This window comes from Anomalospiza imberbis, chromosome 2 (assembly GCF_031753505.1).
Source record: "Anomalospiza imberbis isolate Cuckoo-Finch-1a 21T00152 chromosome 2, ASM3175350v1, whole genome shotgun sequence".
NCBI classification, from domain to species: domain Eukaryota; kingdom Metazoa; phylum Chordata; class Aves; order Passeriformes; family Viduidae; genus Anomalospiza; species Anomalospiza imberbis.
Window position 1 is genome coordinate 108,368,699 of NC_089682.1, and position 16,582 is coordinate 108,385,280.

General features: G+C 36.3%; 1 protein-coding gene across 10 annotated transcripts in view; it reads left to right on the forward strand.

Moving 5' to 3' along the window:
- PCCA (propionyl-CoA carboxylase subunit alpha) overlaps positions 1-16,582 on the forward strand; it is a 270,129-nt gene that overhangs the window by 118,370 nt on the left and 135,177 nt on the right. For all 10 annotated transcript variants that reach the window (XM_068182524.1, XM_068182532.1, XM_068182527.1 and 7 more), the window contains 3 exons: positions 3,875-3,943; positions 4,749-4,824; positions 15,307-15,417. In XM_068182524.1, coding sequence (XP_068038625.1) covers positions 3,875-3,943; positions 4,749-4,824; positions 15,307-15,417 — 256 coding nt within the window. The remainder of the gene's footprint in view (positions 1-3,874; positions 3,944-4,748; positions 4,825-15,306; positions 15,418-16,582) is intronic.

Here is a 16,582-nt window from a genome sequence, read left to right on the forward strand (position 1 = left end):
TGCCTTAAATGTTCTGCTTACTGCTGTTATTTGCTTGTGTGAATGTTGCATGTCAGCTAAATGGACCACGGAATAGATAAAGTGATTGGGTGTAGGAGAGTGCACACTAAGCTTTGTCTATCATTATTGCTGGGAGCAATCAAATTGATGCCAGCAGGACAGTAGACGCGTTGACAGCTGTAATTATGTATCTCCATGGTGATCACTTTTGGCCTGTCATGGAGGCCCATGAGTCCCCTCCCTTGCAAGCATTTAATCAGATTGGGCTGTCACTTGTCAGGTAGATGGGGTGGGCTGGGAGTTGTGCTTAGAGGGAGAGGTGAATTGAAAAGGAAGGGTGGGAGACGCCTGATTGCTTCACGTAGTCCGTTGTGGTACCAAAGAAAGAGATTTTAATTACACTGGAGGCTTCAGAGCAATGGTTTGAGGAGCTCATATGGAGTCGCTAGGCTTTCTCTTCCTGTTTACTTCCACTGTCATATTAAAAAATAGAAAAACTATTTTTATGTAGACACTTATGATTTGGTGTCTTAATTCATATATTTCTTCTAGCATGAAACTAATTTCTCTCTTGAGAATGTCATGCTGCTAAGAACAAAATTAATATGGCTAAAAAGGTACAGCATTACAGGCCCATTGTGCTGCGGTGTTTGTTTTCTGCATTTTAGGTTTTAGAATTGTCAACAATTTGGCTTGAGAAAAATTACCAGAGACTTGTAGTGTGTCACAGCAAGTTCAGCTTATGTGTATTGCCAAATGTATTTGCAATACATTTCTTCTGTCTCAAGTTAACTCTGATTGCCCACCATGCCTGTGTATCAGCTGCCCATGCTGGTGGAACTGGTGAGCATGGCTGTGTGAGAGCCATGTTTTGCTTAGCCATAGGGAAGAATATGATGGCTATTTTTATGTCACGTAGTTTGTAATTTCCTTAGAACATGGTGGTCATAAATGCCAAATTTTTTTTGTCCTTGATAATGAAGCTTAGCACAAGTGACTACAAACCAGCCCCTTATGTGTGATAGTGAGCTTTGATGTTTGGTGCTCCTACACATCATGTTCTGCTACATTTGAGAGCTCCAGCATTGCTCTCTGTCAGTGTGAGCAGCAGTCTGGTATTTTAATGACTCTTACCAGGAAAAGAAAATTCTTAGACTCAGATATTGTAAAGAATTGAGAAATACTAGAATCTGTTTGTGTTCCTAAGTGGAATTTGATGCATTTCATTGCAGGACTGAGACACAGATTGTGCTGCCCACTGCCACCTGCCCCCCACTTAAGCATTTTTCATTCCTTTTGCTGTTGTCCTAATGTAATAACACATGAGGTTAGTACAACAGTGATAAAGTGTTAGGGCTGTAATACGAATGAGCTCTAGGCTACAGCAGGACCTTTAACCCTAGCTTTTCCTAAATATCTTAAATACTGAGTAAAAGAAAGGAACTATATTAAACAGAAGTAAATGCTGGAGGTCTAATAAATATTGCTATTACTTATCAAGTTCAGCACATTATAGTGAGTATCTGTTGAATTAGGGTTTCTTGTTCATCCAATATTCATTAAATTCTGTCACACCATATAGTTTATAAAATCACCTACTGTTACCAGGCTCTGAAAATGTAAGCGCCACAGGGAGAATTGAAGAAAGTATAAATGTATTTCTTTTTTGCTGTCATTTTTTGATCATTTTGAATTTATTTTATGAAAATTAACTTCCATAGAGGACTCCAGATTTTTTTCTTTTAAAGGAAGTTATGCAAGTAGTTTAAGTAGTTTATATTCACTGTAGCCTTTTCAAGATATTGTAGTTAGGAAAAATGTGAGTCTTAGTTAACTTTAGGGTCTGACTAACCTACTTATTGTGGGTCTGAATTATGCACTTTCATATGTTTTTTCTTTGTCAAAAGATGATATACATGTGTCAACACTTACCTATGCATATGTAAGGCACTCCTGAATACTTATGTGCAATCACTTTGAGGTGCTGCTGCAGAGACAAAAGTCACAGTACAATTCAAGTATGTGTGGAGAATGTATGTCATACCTTGTCTCATGTATGTATTTATTGAGTGTTACAAAAAAATGTCAAGGGCAGGGGATTTATCTGGAACTGAGTAGGTAAATTAATTCTTTCTGATTTAAATGTGAGACCATGTGCATTGACTTTATATATGGACAGCCATTCTGTGAGAAAGGATGGTTTAGAAGTTGGAAGAAAGGCAGCTGAGAAATACACTGCATGTTTTTTCTGTAATCATGACATGTCTGAACTACCTTCTCATCAGTAGCTAATGTTAAATGTACCTGATGTGAGTAGTGGGGAGCCCAGTTAAGCACAGATAAAGCACATTCAGATTAGAATCTATTAAAGTGGTACAGAAGCAATACTGCCTTTACATGTGAAAAAGTATAGAAAAAATAATATGTAAATACAAATATATGAATACAAACATATGAATAAGTAAATTTCTTCTTAAAATAAATATAACATCCTAAAAACTAGTCAGACAATGTTTCTTACTGAAGAAAGTGAATATACCTGCTAGGGTATCTTTTTATGTCATTTGGATAATAAAGTCATCATCGTGCCCTCATGTGGATTCTCTAGACAAGAGGTTCTACATGTGGTCCCTTGATAATTGCCTAAATTAAAATATTAAAGGCCTAACAGCCGTTGCGTTGACCTTTTTCTGCCTTGCTGCAGACAGATGAGCTGCTGTTTATTACAAAGGTTCCTTCCCACAGGTGAAGATTTAAGTGAGATTCCAGGACCCTCTTTCCCACCCCTTTACAATGCAGTATATCAGAGTCCTGCTGTTTCAACAGTTTTGATTAGAGCCCTCCATCCTTATGATCCCCAGAATGCATTTATCAGTCGAGTTATTTTGATTAGTTTTAAAAAAATATTTCAGATTCCAGTGCTCAAAACCAGCAATTTAATAAATATTTATTCCCTAGAAATTGCTCATTTGAAAAGTTTTATATGGCTAACCTCATTGTTACAGTGATGAAATCAAACTGAGAGATGAAAACAAGAATCAGCAATATACAAACTAACTTGTTGGCTGGTTAACAGCAATCAGCCTCTTCAAAAGAAATTTTTGAACTCGTGTTATTTTTTTCCATGAATATTGCAGAATCAGAGCTTTAATTGGGGCTGTGTCCTTACAAAGCAAAGCCATGGAAAAAGCTGTGTAAACATTAAAGCCTTGGGGAAAGAGCAGCAACAGAAAAAAAAAATGTTTAACAGTTGAGAGGGTGAGAGAGAGAAGGAAAGTGTTACAGACATGAAAACCATAGGCTCAGTATTCCTATGGAGCTGATAAGCAGAGCTCCGAAGTTCCTGCTGAATGCTCCCTACTTCTATTCTACTGAAGCCCTTGGAAGGGCTGGAGCAGAACATGAGGGATGTGATGACCTATAGATGCAGAAAAGCTGTGATTATAAGGGTCATCCCTCATGCCAGGTGTCAGTCAGAAAAATAATTACAAGTGTATTTTAATGCAGGGATTAAATCAGAATTGAATATGTTTGGAGTTGAAGCGAGTGTAACACAGCTGAAATTGTTGGATCAGGTTTACTGTGCCTTCTAGAGAGCAAAAGAGAATTTTGACTATGAACTCAAGATTGCAGTCAAGTTTCTCATAAAGGAGAGACTAATTTGCAAGTGGTTTTGCTGGTGAAGAAAAAAAGCTTCCCTTCCCTCCTCCCAGGTTCTCTGATAAAAAATAATTATTCTAGTCTTTCCAGAGGGGAAAATGTATGTGATAAGCTTTGTGGTGTTATGATTTAAGGCTGATGGGTAGATTTGATCCTCATGTTGAATTTTTTTTTCCCAGTAATATATAATTATTTTCACTTCTTCTTTTTGAAGGTACGTGTTGACAGTGGTATACAACAAGGAAGTGACATTAGCATTTATTATGATCCCATGATCTCAAAAGTGAGTTGAGTATTATTTCTCAATATTCTAAAGGTATGAAGTACTGATTTTGTACATAGATTTTTTTATGAGAGAGAGCATATCAAAGGATGGGTAAATCAGTATTTTAAAGATGCCAGGCATAACATGCCTCAAGGGAATACAAAAGAAGTGAAGGAAGATGTCAAGTAGAGGAAATCTATTGTCACTTCTAAATAAAATTATTTTTACCTTTTGACACTGTAGTTATTTGTCTTGCAGTTTGTAATTATTAAGAAGATTCTGATTTAAACACCAACCTTTATTGTCTGACTTGGACACTGCCAATCTATCTTTTACAATATAGTCTATCTTGGATGTAAATGTCAATAATTCTGGCTTCCAAAAATAAGCATTGAAAGAAATGCTTGATAGTGTCTCTTAGTGTTAGTTCTTATTCATTTGGAATATATTGGTAAAATTAAAATATGACATGTAGGGTTCAGTCATCAAAAGATGATATCTTAGGAGTTTGTTAGGCATTAGGAATCTGGCGAGTCAGCTGGGATATTGAACCTCTTGTCTGATTTTCTGAGAGCTTGCTTTGATGCTTTAAGTTTTATGAAGGAAAAAGTGATTGGCCTTCTTTCATTGAATGGGTTAAGAGATCTTACTTTTTTCTTGATGTTTCAGGGAGCCTTTGTAGCACAAATACATGAATGGTCAAGAAATGATTTTTTAATGACTGCAGAAGTTCTACAAACCTATTTAATTTTTAAATGCTATTCAAATTCTAGACACAAACATCTAATTTCTAGGTAATGTAAATACCTTTTTTTTCCTTTAGCTGATTACCTATGGCTCTAATAGAGCTGAAGCACTGAAAAGAATGGAAGATGCTTTGGACAACTATGTAATTCGAGGTAACTAGAGAAATTTGGATTCCTAGTGTGATAGGCTGTCATCTATTTCAAGAAAACAGCTTGAAAATGTAGTAATTAGCAAATTGAGTTAAAGTTCCCACTTCTTAAGTGCAAATTAAGAAAGGAAAAGCTTGTGTTAATTAAGCTGAGAAGATACATCAACTCTAAAGAGACTTTTTTTTCCTCCATTTTTGTATTGAATATTGTAAGATAAAAATTTAAATAACTTTCTTAAGACTCATAGTTCTCACTGAATGGTAGCATGTAACTGATTTATTATTTTGTTGAGGGGGAAAAAAGGCCATTGCACTGTAAGAAATTTAAAGTAATTGCCATTTTTTAGGAATTTAATACATTGCAATTAAATATTATCACAATGCAGTGGTTGATTCTGTGTGTATATGTATATATATTTCTTTAATTTTCAAGGTAATTTTTAAGGTTTGGGCAGATACAGATGTAGGCTGTTGATCAGCATGTGTTTCAACTCTTGCTCACTGATTGCATTGGAGATGCAGCCATTCTTCCAGGCTTTCCAGGCAGCAGGGGTAAATCAGCCCTGACCACTTGTATCTTTTTAAGTTTTGGTGAGGGAAGCCATTTTTTGTGTGGGAGAAATCTTTAGGTCCTCCTCTGTGTCTTATGGAAAATAGGAAGGACAACTCAGGATAAGAAAGGTAAAAATTTCTGTGAAGTTTCTGTAAAACTTGGTTTGGCTTTAATGCTGGGCTGCTTAATGGTACAGTTGTCCTGTCAAACTCAAAAGTTTTGTCTGTCCAGGGGAAAATGAACATCCCTCTACCACAGTGTGGTTAGATACAGGGTAGGATTAGCCACTGTAAATGAACTGCTAGCTCTAACTTAGATTTATATTGGTGTAACTTGAGCCATTAGACTATTGCAGTACAATGTGCTGATGTAAACCCCTGCTGTAAAACAGCTGAGTAAATTTATATGAGAGAAATTTATACTGCCATAGTTAGATTGATGTGAGGTGGGATTTGTTGGTGTTGTTATGAATGGAGACAGGCTCTGGATTCACACTCTGTATTGATAGCAAGTGATACTAAGTATTTTATTTGATGAGATTATTGCAAATGTGTGTGGAGCATTGTCTTCTATTGTGTGCCGTAATATGGGATGGAAACTGGTTGTTTGTGCTTAGGTGTTTTACACAGATGTACCTAATAACAGTTTCACAGATTATAAATATTAGTGAAGTATATGAGACCTTACACCCGAGAAGTACTGATTTCTATTCTTGAGGTTTTTACAGTCTTTTTATTAGTATGCATGTATTCATCCTATCTAAAGTCTCTGTAGTATTTCTGTCTGAGAAAGCTTTTAGTCTGTTAAAGACATTTAAAGAGGTAATTAGTGAACTACAGGGGGAATTTTTTTCTAAAGTACTGCAAACCACAAAATTTAATGTACTACAGGTTTCAAAAGTAGATGAATTTTCAGAACACATTTTTAGTTGCAGTGGCCAGTGGTTTCCATTTAAAACCACCAAGATTTTTATGTAGTTTTACACAGCTGGTAGTTTCTTCTCAGTGTTTATTTAAAATGGAACATTTGTGGATATTAAAGTCTCTTGCCTAGTGTGAATGATTCTTGGTAGGGTAGTTAGTAGAAACTGTCTAATCTGTAATGTTCTAAACTGCATTGACATGTGCAGGACTCCTTTTTGGCATTTTTTTGGTTTGGTTTTTTTTTTTACCTTAAAATGATGGTGCATATTTTTGCTTTGCAAAGTTGGGTTTCTATGTAACAAAGTATTAAACTACCTGGATCTTTTGTGAAGTGCCTCACATGGAGTCTTTCTTTTCCCACTTGAGTTTTTGTTAGTAGTGAAAGATGCAGAATATTTTTTTTACCTAGTTTTGCAGTTACTTGGTTTTTGTTTGACTAGTGAGCTTGTACACAGAGATTACCAGTCTTCCTGAATAGTATGCTCCAGATCCCTGTTTCTCAGCACAGCCTCCTTGTGCCTCTGATTTCCTGGGAAGCAGCATTTATGTTTGCATGGTGTTTTAGAGACACTGTTTTTCCCTGTAAGTAATGAACTCTTCTAGGGCATTTTAGATAAGCAATGCAGGCTGAAGTCAGTGTCACTTGTAGTGATGATGTGCACTGAGAGAATTTCAGGTTTAAAATCCCAAGGATTGCAGTTTCTGTAAACAAAGATGCTTGTTTACTGACATAGGGTGGGAATAGGATGTAGGGTGGCTGGGTAACAGGTCAAGGACCATCTAATGCATAGCTTAGGGACTACTAATGGAGGATGGAGTCTTCCCAATCACTTCTGTGTCACCAGTTCAAAGCAAACAAAAGCTGGTAAGGAATTTTAGTCACTACTATTTTGATGGTTGCTTGCTGACCTGTGTGAAATAAGTGGTTTTTATCCAGTTCCTAGAAGACAAATGTCTTCTTGGAGCAAATGCCACTATACAATGTCATTCGTGGCAGTCCTGGCAGAGAATCCAGGACTGAAGTAGCACAGTGACCCTTCAGGAGGCGACTCATCTAGGCTGGGTTGAGGCATGTTGGCAGTGTGAAGGACAAGGACTTATTTTGCTGCTCCTTGTCTACTGGCTCTGTGAGAAAACATTCAGTTTCCATTGCTGTGGCTTTGTGGTAGTCACAAGTTACCCCATTACTTTTTAGCTCTGTTCCATTTACAGGGAACAAGTCCCCGGACAAGTCTTTATTGGCTTGTTTTCTTGGAGTGGATACTATCTGGCCTTGAATTCATGGTTCAGCTGTCCTTCCCAGTTAAATCTGCCTGACAAGGTCATGAAGGGAATTAAAAGAATTAAATTTTAAAAATAGTCTAATGCTTGGAAAGAAAGCAGACAAGCAAAATTTGAGTAAGTAATACCTTAAGCAAGCAAGGCTGCATTATATAGTGCCTGTAATAGCAGTATCTTCATTAAAAATAGAGAATTAACCAAATAGGGATATTTGCAACAATGCTGTGCTCTGAAAATGCCTGATGCATTAATATTCTATTACAGTTTGGGCTGATGACAGTTTGTACACAGTGAAGAAAGAAATTCTGCAGTCTGTTCATTGGTAGATGCTAAGAGTATGACTAACTCAAGATTGAGTCAAGATAGAGTCAATGTGATCGTGGGAATGTAATCTCAATCTTTTTTCCTGTGTAATATCTCCATTGTTGTTAATGGGAGCAGATGAAAGTCTAGGATAGCATTTCTTTGAGTTGTAGATTAGATTAAATGATCTCTTGAGGTTCTTTATAGTCTAAATTATTCTGACAGGAACTGACTTCTCCACTGAGAACTGATCTGAATTCAAAATCTCAGCTGAGACTCTGGAATGATGAAGGGTCTAATTAGGTAACATTTTTATCTCTGAGTCTTGCAGTATAATTCAGGGGTGATTAAAGTTGAGGGTCCAACTCAGATTTCTCTCAAGAAGAGGCTTTTCTTGTTTTGTGCAGTGATTACTGGAAAATTTGTGAACAGTGAAAAGTTCAAGATTCCAGTCAAGCAGAGAAGCACTGTTGCTCATTGGGAAGGGGCATGATTTCCTTTGAGCATACACTGTTATTGGTAGTTCATCTCTGTCTCTTATGGTACTTTTTCAGAAACTTTTTTATTTTGTTTATTTTGGGGGGGGGGGGTTAATTTGAACAACAGAAATAACGTATTGAAAGAATGCCTTTCAGTTTATATCCTGTGTGTGTAAACATGGTGTGGTCTTCTTGCTTTCTTGGTTTTTATAAAGTTTTAATATGCTTTTGTCATTTCTGGTGCTGGATAATCTGTTCATTTGAAGGCATGTATAAATCCCAGAATGAAGTTTTGGAAAGTTTGTGTATGAAAGTTATTTTTATCTAGTTAAATAAAAGAAGTGGTTATATTTATGTATCAAGTAGAACACATTATCAATTCACTAGAGGGTCTGATTGGACAGATAGCTCATATCCTTTTAGTGCAGATTTCTTTAATCTTTCCTCTGACCTCTGTTTGGTTTTTATCGTCCCTGAGCATTCAAAAGTAAAGTAATAACATGAAGTTGAAGTCTTTGTATAAAGTCAACCCTTCTCTGTTGAGATCCTGCTTGCTGTGTGTGGAGAGGAATGTATTAGACCATTAGGGACAAAGAAGAGTTGAAGGAGTCTCTGAGGAAAAGAGTAAGCAGCAGATAGAGCAAGAAGGAGCAGAAATAAGGAGAGAATAAGGGAGCACCAGCTGGGAGTGGGGGAATTTTCCAGCATGAGGTGAAAGAGCAAACATAAAATAGAAAACAGCAAAGTGTTCAAGGTTTGAGGGGAAGAGAAATGTAGAAGTTAACTCTGAGTGGAGACCTGCCAGAATAGTGGCAGCAGAAACTTGTCTTGAGCTTTTGCAGCTGTAAACACACTAATTGTGGGGGGGGAAGGAGAGCTGTACTTAGTGTTGTGAGAAGGCGTTGGCTTTCCAAGAATCACAGAATGAGTAAGATTGGAAGGGGTCACAGTGGATCATGTGGTCCAACCTCTCTGCTCAAGCAGGATCATCCTAGAGCACAAGAAAAAACACCCAACTTCAATTTAGTATTTTATCATATATTTCAAATAAATTAATTTCAGCTACAAAGCTTTTCACAATAAACTTTAATTTAGATCCAAACATCATAAATCACTGAATTATTTTGTTTCAACTTAGGAGATACTTCTCAATGGCAGTATACATATAAGTTTTAGACTCTCCTGTATTCTGAGCCCCTGCAAATGCTGTCACTGGTACTGTAAGTGAAACAATCTTTTGTGTAAAAAACCTAATTGCTTGCAAAAATAGTCTGCTCTTAAAAAATAAAATGAGGTTTTTTTTTTTTTTTTTGGCTGTGCTTTTAAAAAATGCTTCAACAGGTCATACAACTTTTGCATAGCAGAGGTAACAGATGGGTACTTCTTCAAGAGTATTTGTGTCCTCACCCCTTGCAGATTCCCCAGTGTATTGATGTGGAAACCAAAACTGGAGAAGGAAACAAACTTAGTTCAAAATTACTTGAAGGGACCATTTCAGAATACTTAGTAGCATCAGCTTGGAACGCGGATGCTGCTCCTGGTCTCTCCTTTTCTTAAGCCAGTCACAAAGGAGGGAGTGGGAATGGGAGCTTGTCAGCAAAATGTTGTGGGATGTAGTTTAGAAAGGGTTACAGATTATGAGTGTCCTGTGGAGAAGGAGGAGGGAAGGGCAATTGAAGTACAGGCTGATCAGGTAAAAGAAGAAGGCAGTGTTATTGGTGCAGAAGGGGAAATTAAAATAAGGTACTTTTTTTTTGACAGATAAGTTTTTTGCTTGTATGAGTTTTTTTCTCTCCCTTTTATTAAGGAGGAAGAACTAGACTGGGGCAATGAAAAACAAGAAATGAATGCTATTATTTCTCTAGTTATAATGTTGTCCTAGTGTTGTATTCCCTATCTTTAGAGTAAAAGGATATCTGAGGAGAGGATGGTGAAAGAATACCCTGTTATTTTCTTTCACTTTCCTTGACAAAGCCTGCTTTAGCTTCTACTTCCAATTATTCTACTGATTCAAGTGTTCATTTGTGTTTGTTAACACTATAAATAATGTTCCTCTTACTAAGAAGTTCAGAACCACATGCAGTTACAAAAATCTGAGTTTACGATTTTTTGGTACGATATTACCAAATATTATCTCCTTTTACCTCCCTTCTTCTCCCCCTTTATCCTGGTCTGTGAGTTCAGCAAGCTCCAGACATTTGTATCGGAAAGCATTATTGTTTTTAATTGGAATACATATTCAGCTCTGAGGGTCAGTGGTGTACTGATCCTGTGTGAGGATTTTATGTGGATGTTTGTGTATTAAAATTAAAAACGAAAAGCCCATTTTTCCTTGCTTTTGGGTTGGGACTTTGTACATGGAGAGCCAGCTCTGAAGTGAGTTGTAGCAAAACACAAGCTTTGAAAGACAGTTAAACTGTTAAACATTGAGGGTTTTAGGGAATATTATGAAAACTTTTGTAATTACTAACATGGAGGCTTGCTGGGTGGTAATTGTGGACTTGGAAAGTTCATGTGTTGAAAAGTGGTGTTTTCTTAGTCTGTGCAAATCCGATAATATTCTTGTTTTAAGTGAACAGTAGTGTAATCGGTGTTTCATAATGCTCAGTGCTGAGCTTAGTTATTATTTTTTAATATTTTCTTTAGAGAAATAACTGAGAGACCTTCTAAGCTTCATCACACTTATTCAGCCTTTAAATTGTTGGGTGATAGTTTAGCTTTGCTGGCTTGTTAAAAAGAGAAACCTCTAGTCCTGTGCTCTGCATGTTGGTTTTGCAGTCAGTAAGTGTGCAGATAAAGTTCTTTCTGTTCCACTTAGCACCATTTGAAATTATCAGCGAGTTAAGTCTATTCAACTGCTTATCTACAGAGGGGCATGTAGGACTCCAATTAAGTTTACATGGATAAATGCAGATTTGTGTTTGCAGGCATCAAGATGACAGAAGCTTAATACTGTAAAAAGGCTAATCAACACTGAATATGTTTAGTGTCAGTAAATATTTATAGTGAAAACATTGCCTATGATTTTGTGCCTTGGCATTCCAAGTTCTGATTTTTAGTGAGTAAAAATGTGGTGTGATAGCCTCTTCATAAACCTGTTATAAAATTGTTTTCTATAAAATGCATTTTATTGTTGTCTTTGGGTTATTTTGCAAGGATGGGGTTGGAGTTAGGCTACAGTATGTAGCGAAGTTAATGAAAAGTCTGGTGTAGCAGAGTTTTTAGGGCAGAGAATGAAGAAGGGAGGGAGGCAAGATAAAGACAGGCAGTATGGGGAGTAATTTCTTCTGATTATAATTAATTTTTTTTATGAGGGGGTTGCTAATAAGCTCTGATGAACAGTGTGATTATTTAGTGTGTTCCTGTATTCATTAGACAATAATGACAATTTAACTGGAAAATTAACGGAACATCAGCAATTTGTGTTCTATATAAAATATATGAATATGTAGCTTTTAAAAAATTCATTAGCTCTCCCTGATTTAAATGCTAGTCTGCTTTCTTTTACAAATATATTCTGGAAAATAGTGTGTAAAAATAGAAACCCAAGAAGCTACTGATGTAGTATTGTATAAAAACTAAAGCCTAGCAAAATGAAAATTAGAGGTACAAAACCAGTGATTATTATATTTTACTATATTTTGACTTAGAGGAAAGAAGGATATAACTGTAACTACACTTCTGCATCAGCCTTAACAATGTAAAAATCATGAAGCTGAAGTGAAATTTTGTCTTCTGGAGGAGAAATAAATTTATATAGTTTAGGATTTTGTTTGTTGAAAATGTCATGGCTTGTCAGGCTAACAAATGTGATTTTGTTCCTGGCAGTCTACAGAGCTGGTCAAGAAAAAGAAAAATTCTCTGAAAGGCACTGCAATATAAATACAATATACTTCAGTTTAGTGTCTAACTTTGCATGAAATAAGCACTGCCTGTTAGCCTCTGTTTGATCCTGTGAGAGTGTGAGGCTAATGTCTGGCCAGTGTTTTGGAAGCAGCAGGTAGTCAGGAGCAAGCTGCTCTAGGGGTCCATATTTCTGTAGCCTAGTAGTTACTCACACACAGATGGAGACCTTATGAACTTTGACAGAGGTCACACTAAATTGCAAATCTAAAACTTGTAGACTTCTGAAGGATTACACTGGTAATTTTTTTTAAAGCCATATGATTTGGTACATCACTAAAAGTATCAACTCAGTCCTGAGAAGCAGATCAACCATGCAGTCATTGCTCACATAATGATCACGGGGTCTGATAAAGACAGCTTTTCATGATACTTTAAAAAGGGAAGCTTGTTTATTAAATTTTAAGTCATGTATGTAAAATGCATTTTATATTGCTTCTCAAACACTTAGGCTTGTCTGCTCTTTTGAACTTATTAAAGGAATTTTGGAGCTTAAAACATTGCAGAAGCCTCATATTTTTCAGATGCAGATGAGTTAGAAATAATCAAGAATACTCATAGTATTTTTTTGATTTTAGGTCTTTCGGGGCAGTCAGTTGAGACACCAAGCTCTGTCATCTGTCATCAGCCATCACCTCACCAGGGATCTTATAGCAGTTTAGAAAAGAAAAATGTGGGATGATCTGGTTACACATTGTAGCATGTTTAAATCCTGGATTCAAAGTTGGGCAGCATTGAAGGACTCATCTTGATTTTGTAATAGATGAAGTCTCTGGGATATTTCAATACTTACTATTCAGACTGGAAATTTTGGGGGGAGTTTGTAGCAGCCAAAGATAGACATTAATTGTTTCCAAGTTAAGGTCATTTAGTGTAAGATTTTAAACTCTTTTGTTTAGTGGAGATGCAGTGTGCCTTTCATTCAGTGTTTATGAAATCAGGGTCTGTGAACAATTATTTAGGTCGCAGGCAGCAAGGATCTTCTTTTAATCAAATGGACACATTTCTATCATGTCATCATTGAACTGCTTGTGTCATGTGCTATTTAATGGCTCATGAACAAATCTTTAAAGCTGTGACTTCATGATTCAATGAGACTGAGTCTGAATCGTGTTTAAAGTGGTTTCAGTGATGGCCACACAGAGAGCTTGAAAATTCACACCAGCAGCAGACTAGTAGGGGAAGAAAGCTTTGAAAGTGTTTGAACTGGTCTGCATATAAAATAACAAGGATGTTGTTCATGCTTCTAAACTGGAAAAAGACAAAAGAAAAAGGAGTGTAAAAGAATCTCCTGTAGCCTCAGCAATTTGCATGCTCTGTAATGCTAGTGTCTGTGCTTTGGTGAGATCTCAACAAGGCAAAAAATCCAAATAACCTCATTTACAGCTGAAATGCCTGAGCTTTCAAGTAATTGTTTTTCAATATTATTTTAAGCTAGAGCTAATAGAAAAATGTGCAAATAATTTAGTCATGTCATCTCCAGTGGTGATCATATCATCACAATCATAATAACTTGCGCGTAAACATATGTGAAGTACAGAATTTTGTGCTTTGCAAGAGATGTGGATGCATAGACAAATTTTTACCATTAAAATTTTTATTGTTTTATGAAGTGTTCTGCATTTTATACTTAATGGTGTGCAGTTAGAGCCAAAGTTATTGTGATATGGCAAATGCAATGTGATTTGGAGTTACCTGTTCCTCTGACAATGGTGAAAAAATGTGATTCCTTTGTATTTCCAGAGGGGTGAGAATGTGCACAGCTGAGGTTGGATAAACTCTTTCCTATAGGAGCTCCTCATTTATCTGTACCTGGAATAAATCAACACCTGTAATGCTCGTGAACTGCATGTCTATTCAGCTTTTCTTAAGAAATGTTAATGTTTATGAGCCAGTGTAATTGTATGTAGTCAGATTAAGATGGAACTCTTCTGCCTCATCAGAATTTGTTTGATCTCTTTCTAAAATTGAGAAGAGAATGGAGATTAAGATGGTTGATTTCTGACCTGTAATCTTAAACTTTCCAGAGATGACCTGTATGCTACTCTCAAAAGAGAGAGTACCTTCTTTTTGAAAATTGTTTGCAGTAAGGAGAAGATAATTTAAATGATCTAGACATTTTTTTCTCAAGGATTTTTTTTTTGCACCACCTTTCTGTTCCCACCTTCTCTAAGGACTTTCTTGTATTTAATATTTCAATGAAATTACTTTTAGTGACCATAATATTCAGTGCTAAACTGCAAGTACTTCTGGCAAAGTGCAGTTTAGCATTAAGTCACTAACTTAGTTACACAGAAGTTATTAAATTAAAAATAGAATAATATTGGAGATGGAGGAGCTGAGAAGTAGAATAAGAAACAGATGAAGAAATGCAGAAAATATGAAGTTGCATAATATTCAAAGAAATTAAAGGAAAAAGGTGTCTCTAAAGCTTCTATGATAAGTAATTTTAAAATAAAGTAAATAATTTTTGTGGGCTATGTGCCTAGCACAGTCACAGAGTGGTGCTAAAGGGGAACCAGGGTATTCAACAAAATAATTGACTAGGCAAGGTTGGATGAAAGTACATGTGGAGGAAGCAATATATTTCTTTGTTTTGTAAATTACACAGGAGTCTTATGCATTACAAATTATAGAAATGGTGTAAAATGATACATTAAGTGGTAAAAGTTTTTACTGTATTTCATTGCTGTGGTTGGGGTGTAACATAGTGCATATTTTCCATTCAGGGTTCAGTGGAATTGAGCTAATATTTACTGTCATGACTAATTTATTTCCAAGGAGATGGCTCTGGTCTCGCCTGCATCTTCTAGAACTGAACCAAAGGTCTCTTGGTTGTGCTTGCTGTCCTTAACTAGGTGCTTGAATTAGGCTTGATGAGGCGACAATTTAGATTGTTTACTTTATAATTAAACTGAGTGTTTAAAAGGGTTTTGGGGCAGGAATGAAATAAAAGTGGTAAATCTGCATTTGTGATTAATATTACCTGGAATTTGTGATTAATATTACCTGATTTTGTATTGATTTGTTTTTTTTGTTTTCAGGTGTGGCTCACAATATTTCCTTACTGCGAGAAGTGATCGTCCATCCACGCTTCGTTCAAGGAGACATCAGCACTAAATTCCTTCCTGAAGTCTATCCTGATGGTTTTAAAGGTTTGTTCCATTTGGAAATGTTTCTTTTCTTAAGTGGTGTTGTTTTGATTATTGTTCCTTTATGTTTTTAGGCTGACATGCTCCCGAGTCTTTATTTTTTATTCAAATATATCTGTGCATCCACACAACTAGAGTTTTTAAATAATGCATAAAGATTGAATAGTCAACTTTTTTATTTTCAAGAAGGCAAAATACATACTTCTAGTGATAAAGTAGTAAATGAAATAGACCCAAAGTCAAGAAAAACCATTTATAGGTCATATGAAATATGTAATATAAACATCAATTCAATTCTGCTATGCTATCATGCTTCATTACTTCTACTGTTAACTGTAGTTGGATAAGTTTTCATTCAGCACTGTTCCTTCTTCATTAAGTTGGTGTATCACCTTTAGAATTGTCTTTTGGTATCCTATGCTTTCTCTGGAGGATCTGGCATTTTCTCAGAGTATTTCAGTACCCTGGTCTTAATACTCATTACACACAGTAATGGGCATCGTTTTGAAATTGTTAACTCATACACTAGGTTAACATAAACACAAATGCAATTATTTCTTCACAGCATCTCAAACTACTCAATTTCAAAAATGTTTACCAATTGTTTCTAGAAGAATGTGAGAGAACAAATAGATTGGTTTCCTTTCACAAAGATTGGGTTTTAAAAGCTTGTCTTCTCTCTTAGCCAATCTGCTGTAGATGCTTTCTTAACCTGTGTGGTCTGAGACTCAGTTCTTCCATATAGGTCTCTCACCTCAGCTGGCATTCACCAGGCAGAACATCTTTCTTATTAAAAAAAAGACAGTATTTATAGTTCATCATTCATGGGTCCTTTATGAATCCCGTGGAGATTCCTTTTCTCCCATTCATCATTAATCCAATGTGGCAGAATCCTCATCTCACTTTGGAGGCAGCACTGCCAGATTGGCAGTCACTGGACATGACTGGCACCTTGCCAAATTCTAGTCTCATTAAGGAGCAGAACAGATTTTTCTTACCTCAGGACTCAGTGTGTGAGTGTGTGGATGACTATTCTTTGCACCAGAACTACTTGGCATTGTGATGTAATTGACAACTCTGTGAGTGATACAGTCCTACATGTGGGATTAATGCATCCTGCTTGTTCCTGGCTCCTGACTGAGACTACAGGAACAGGTGTTAGCCACCT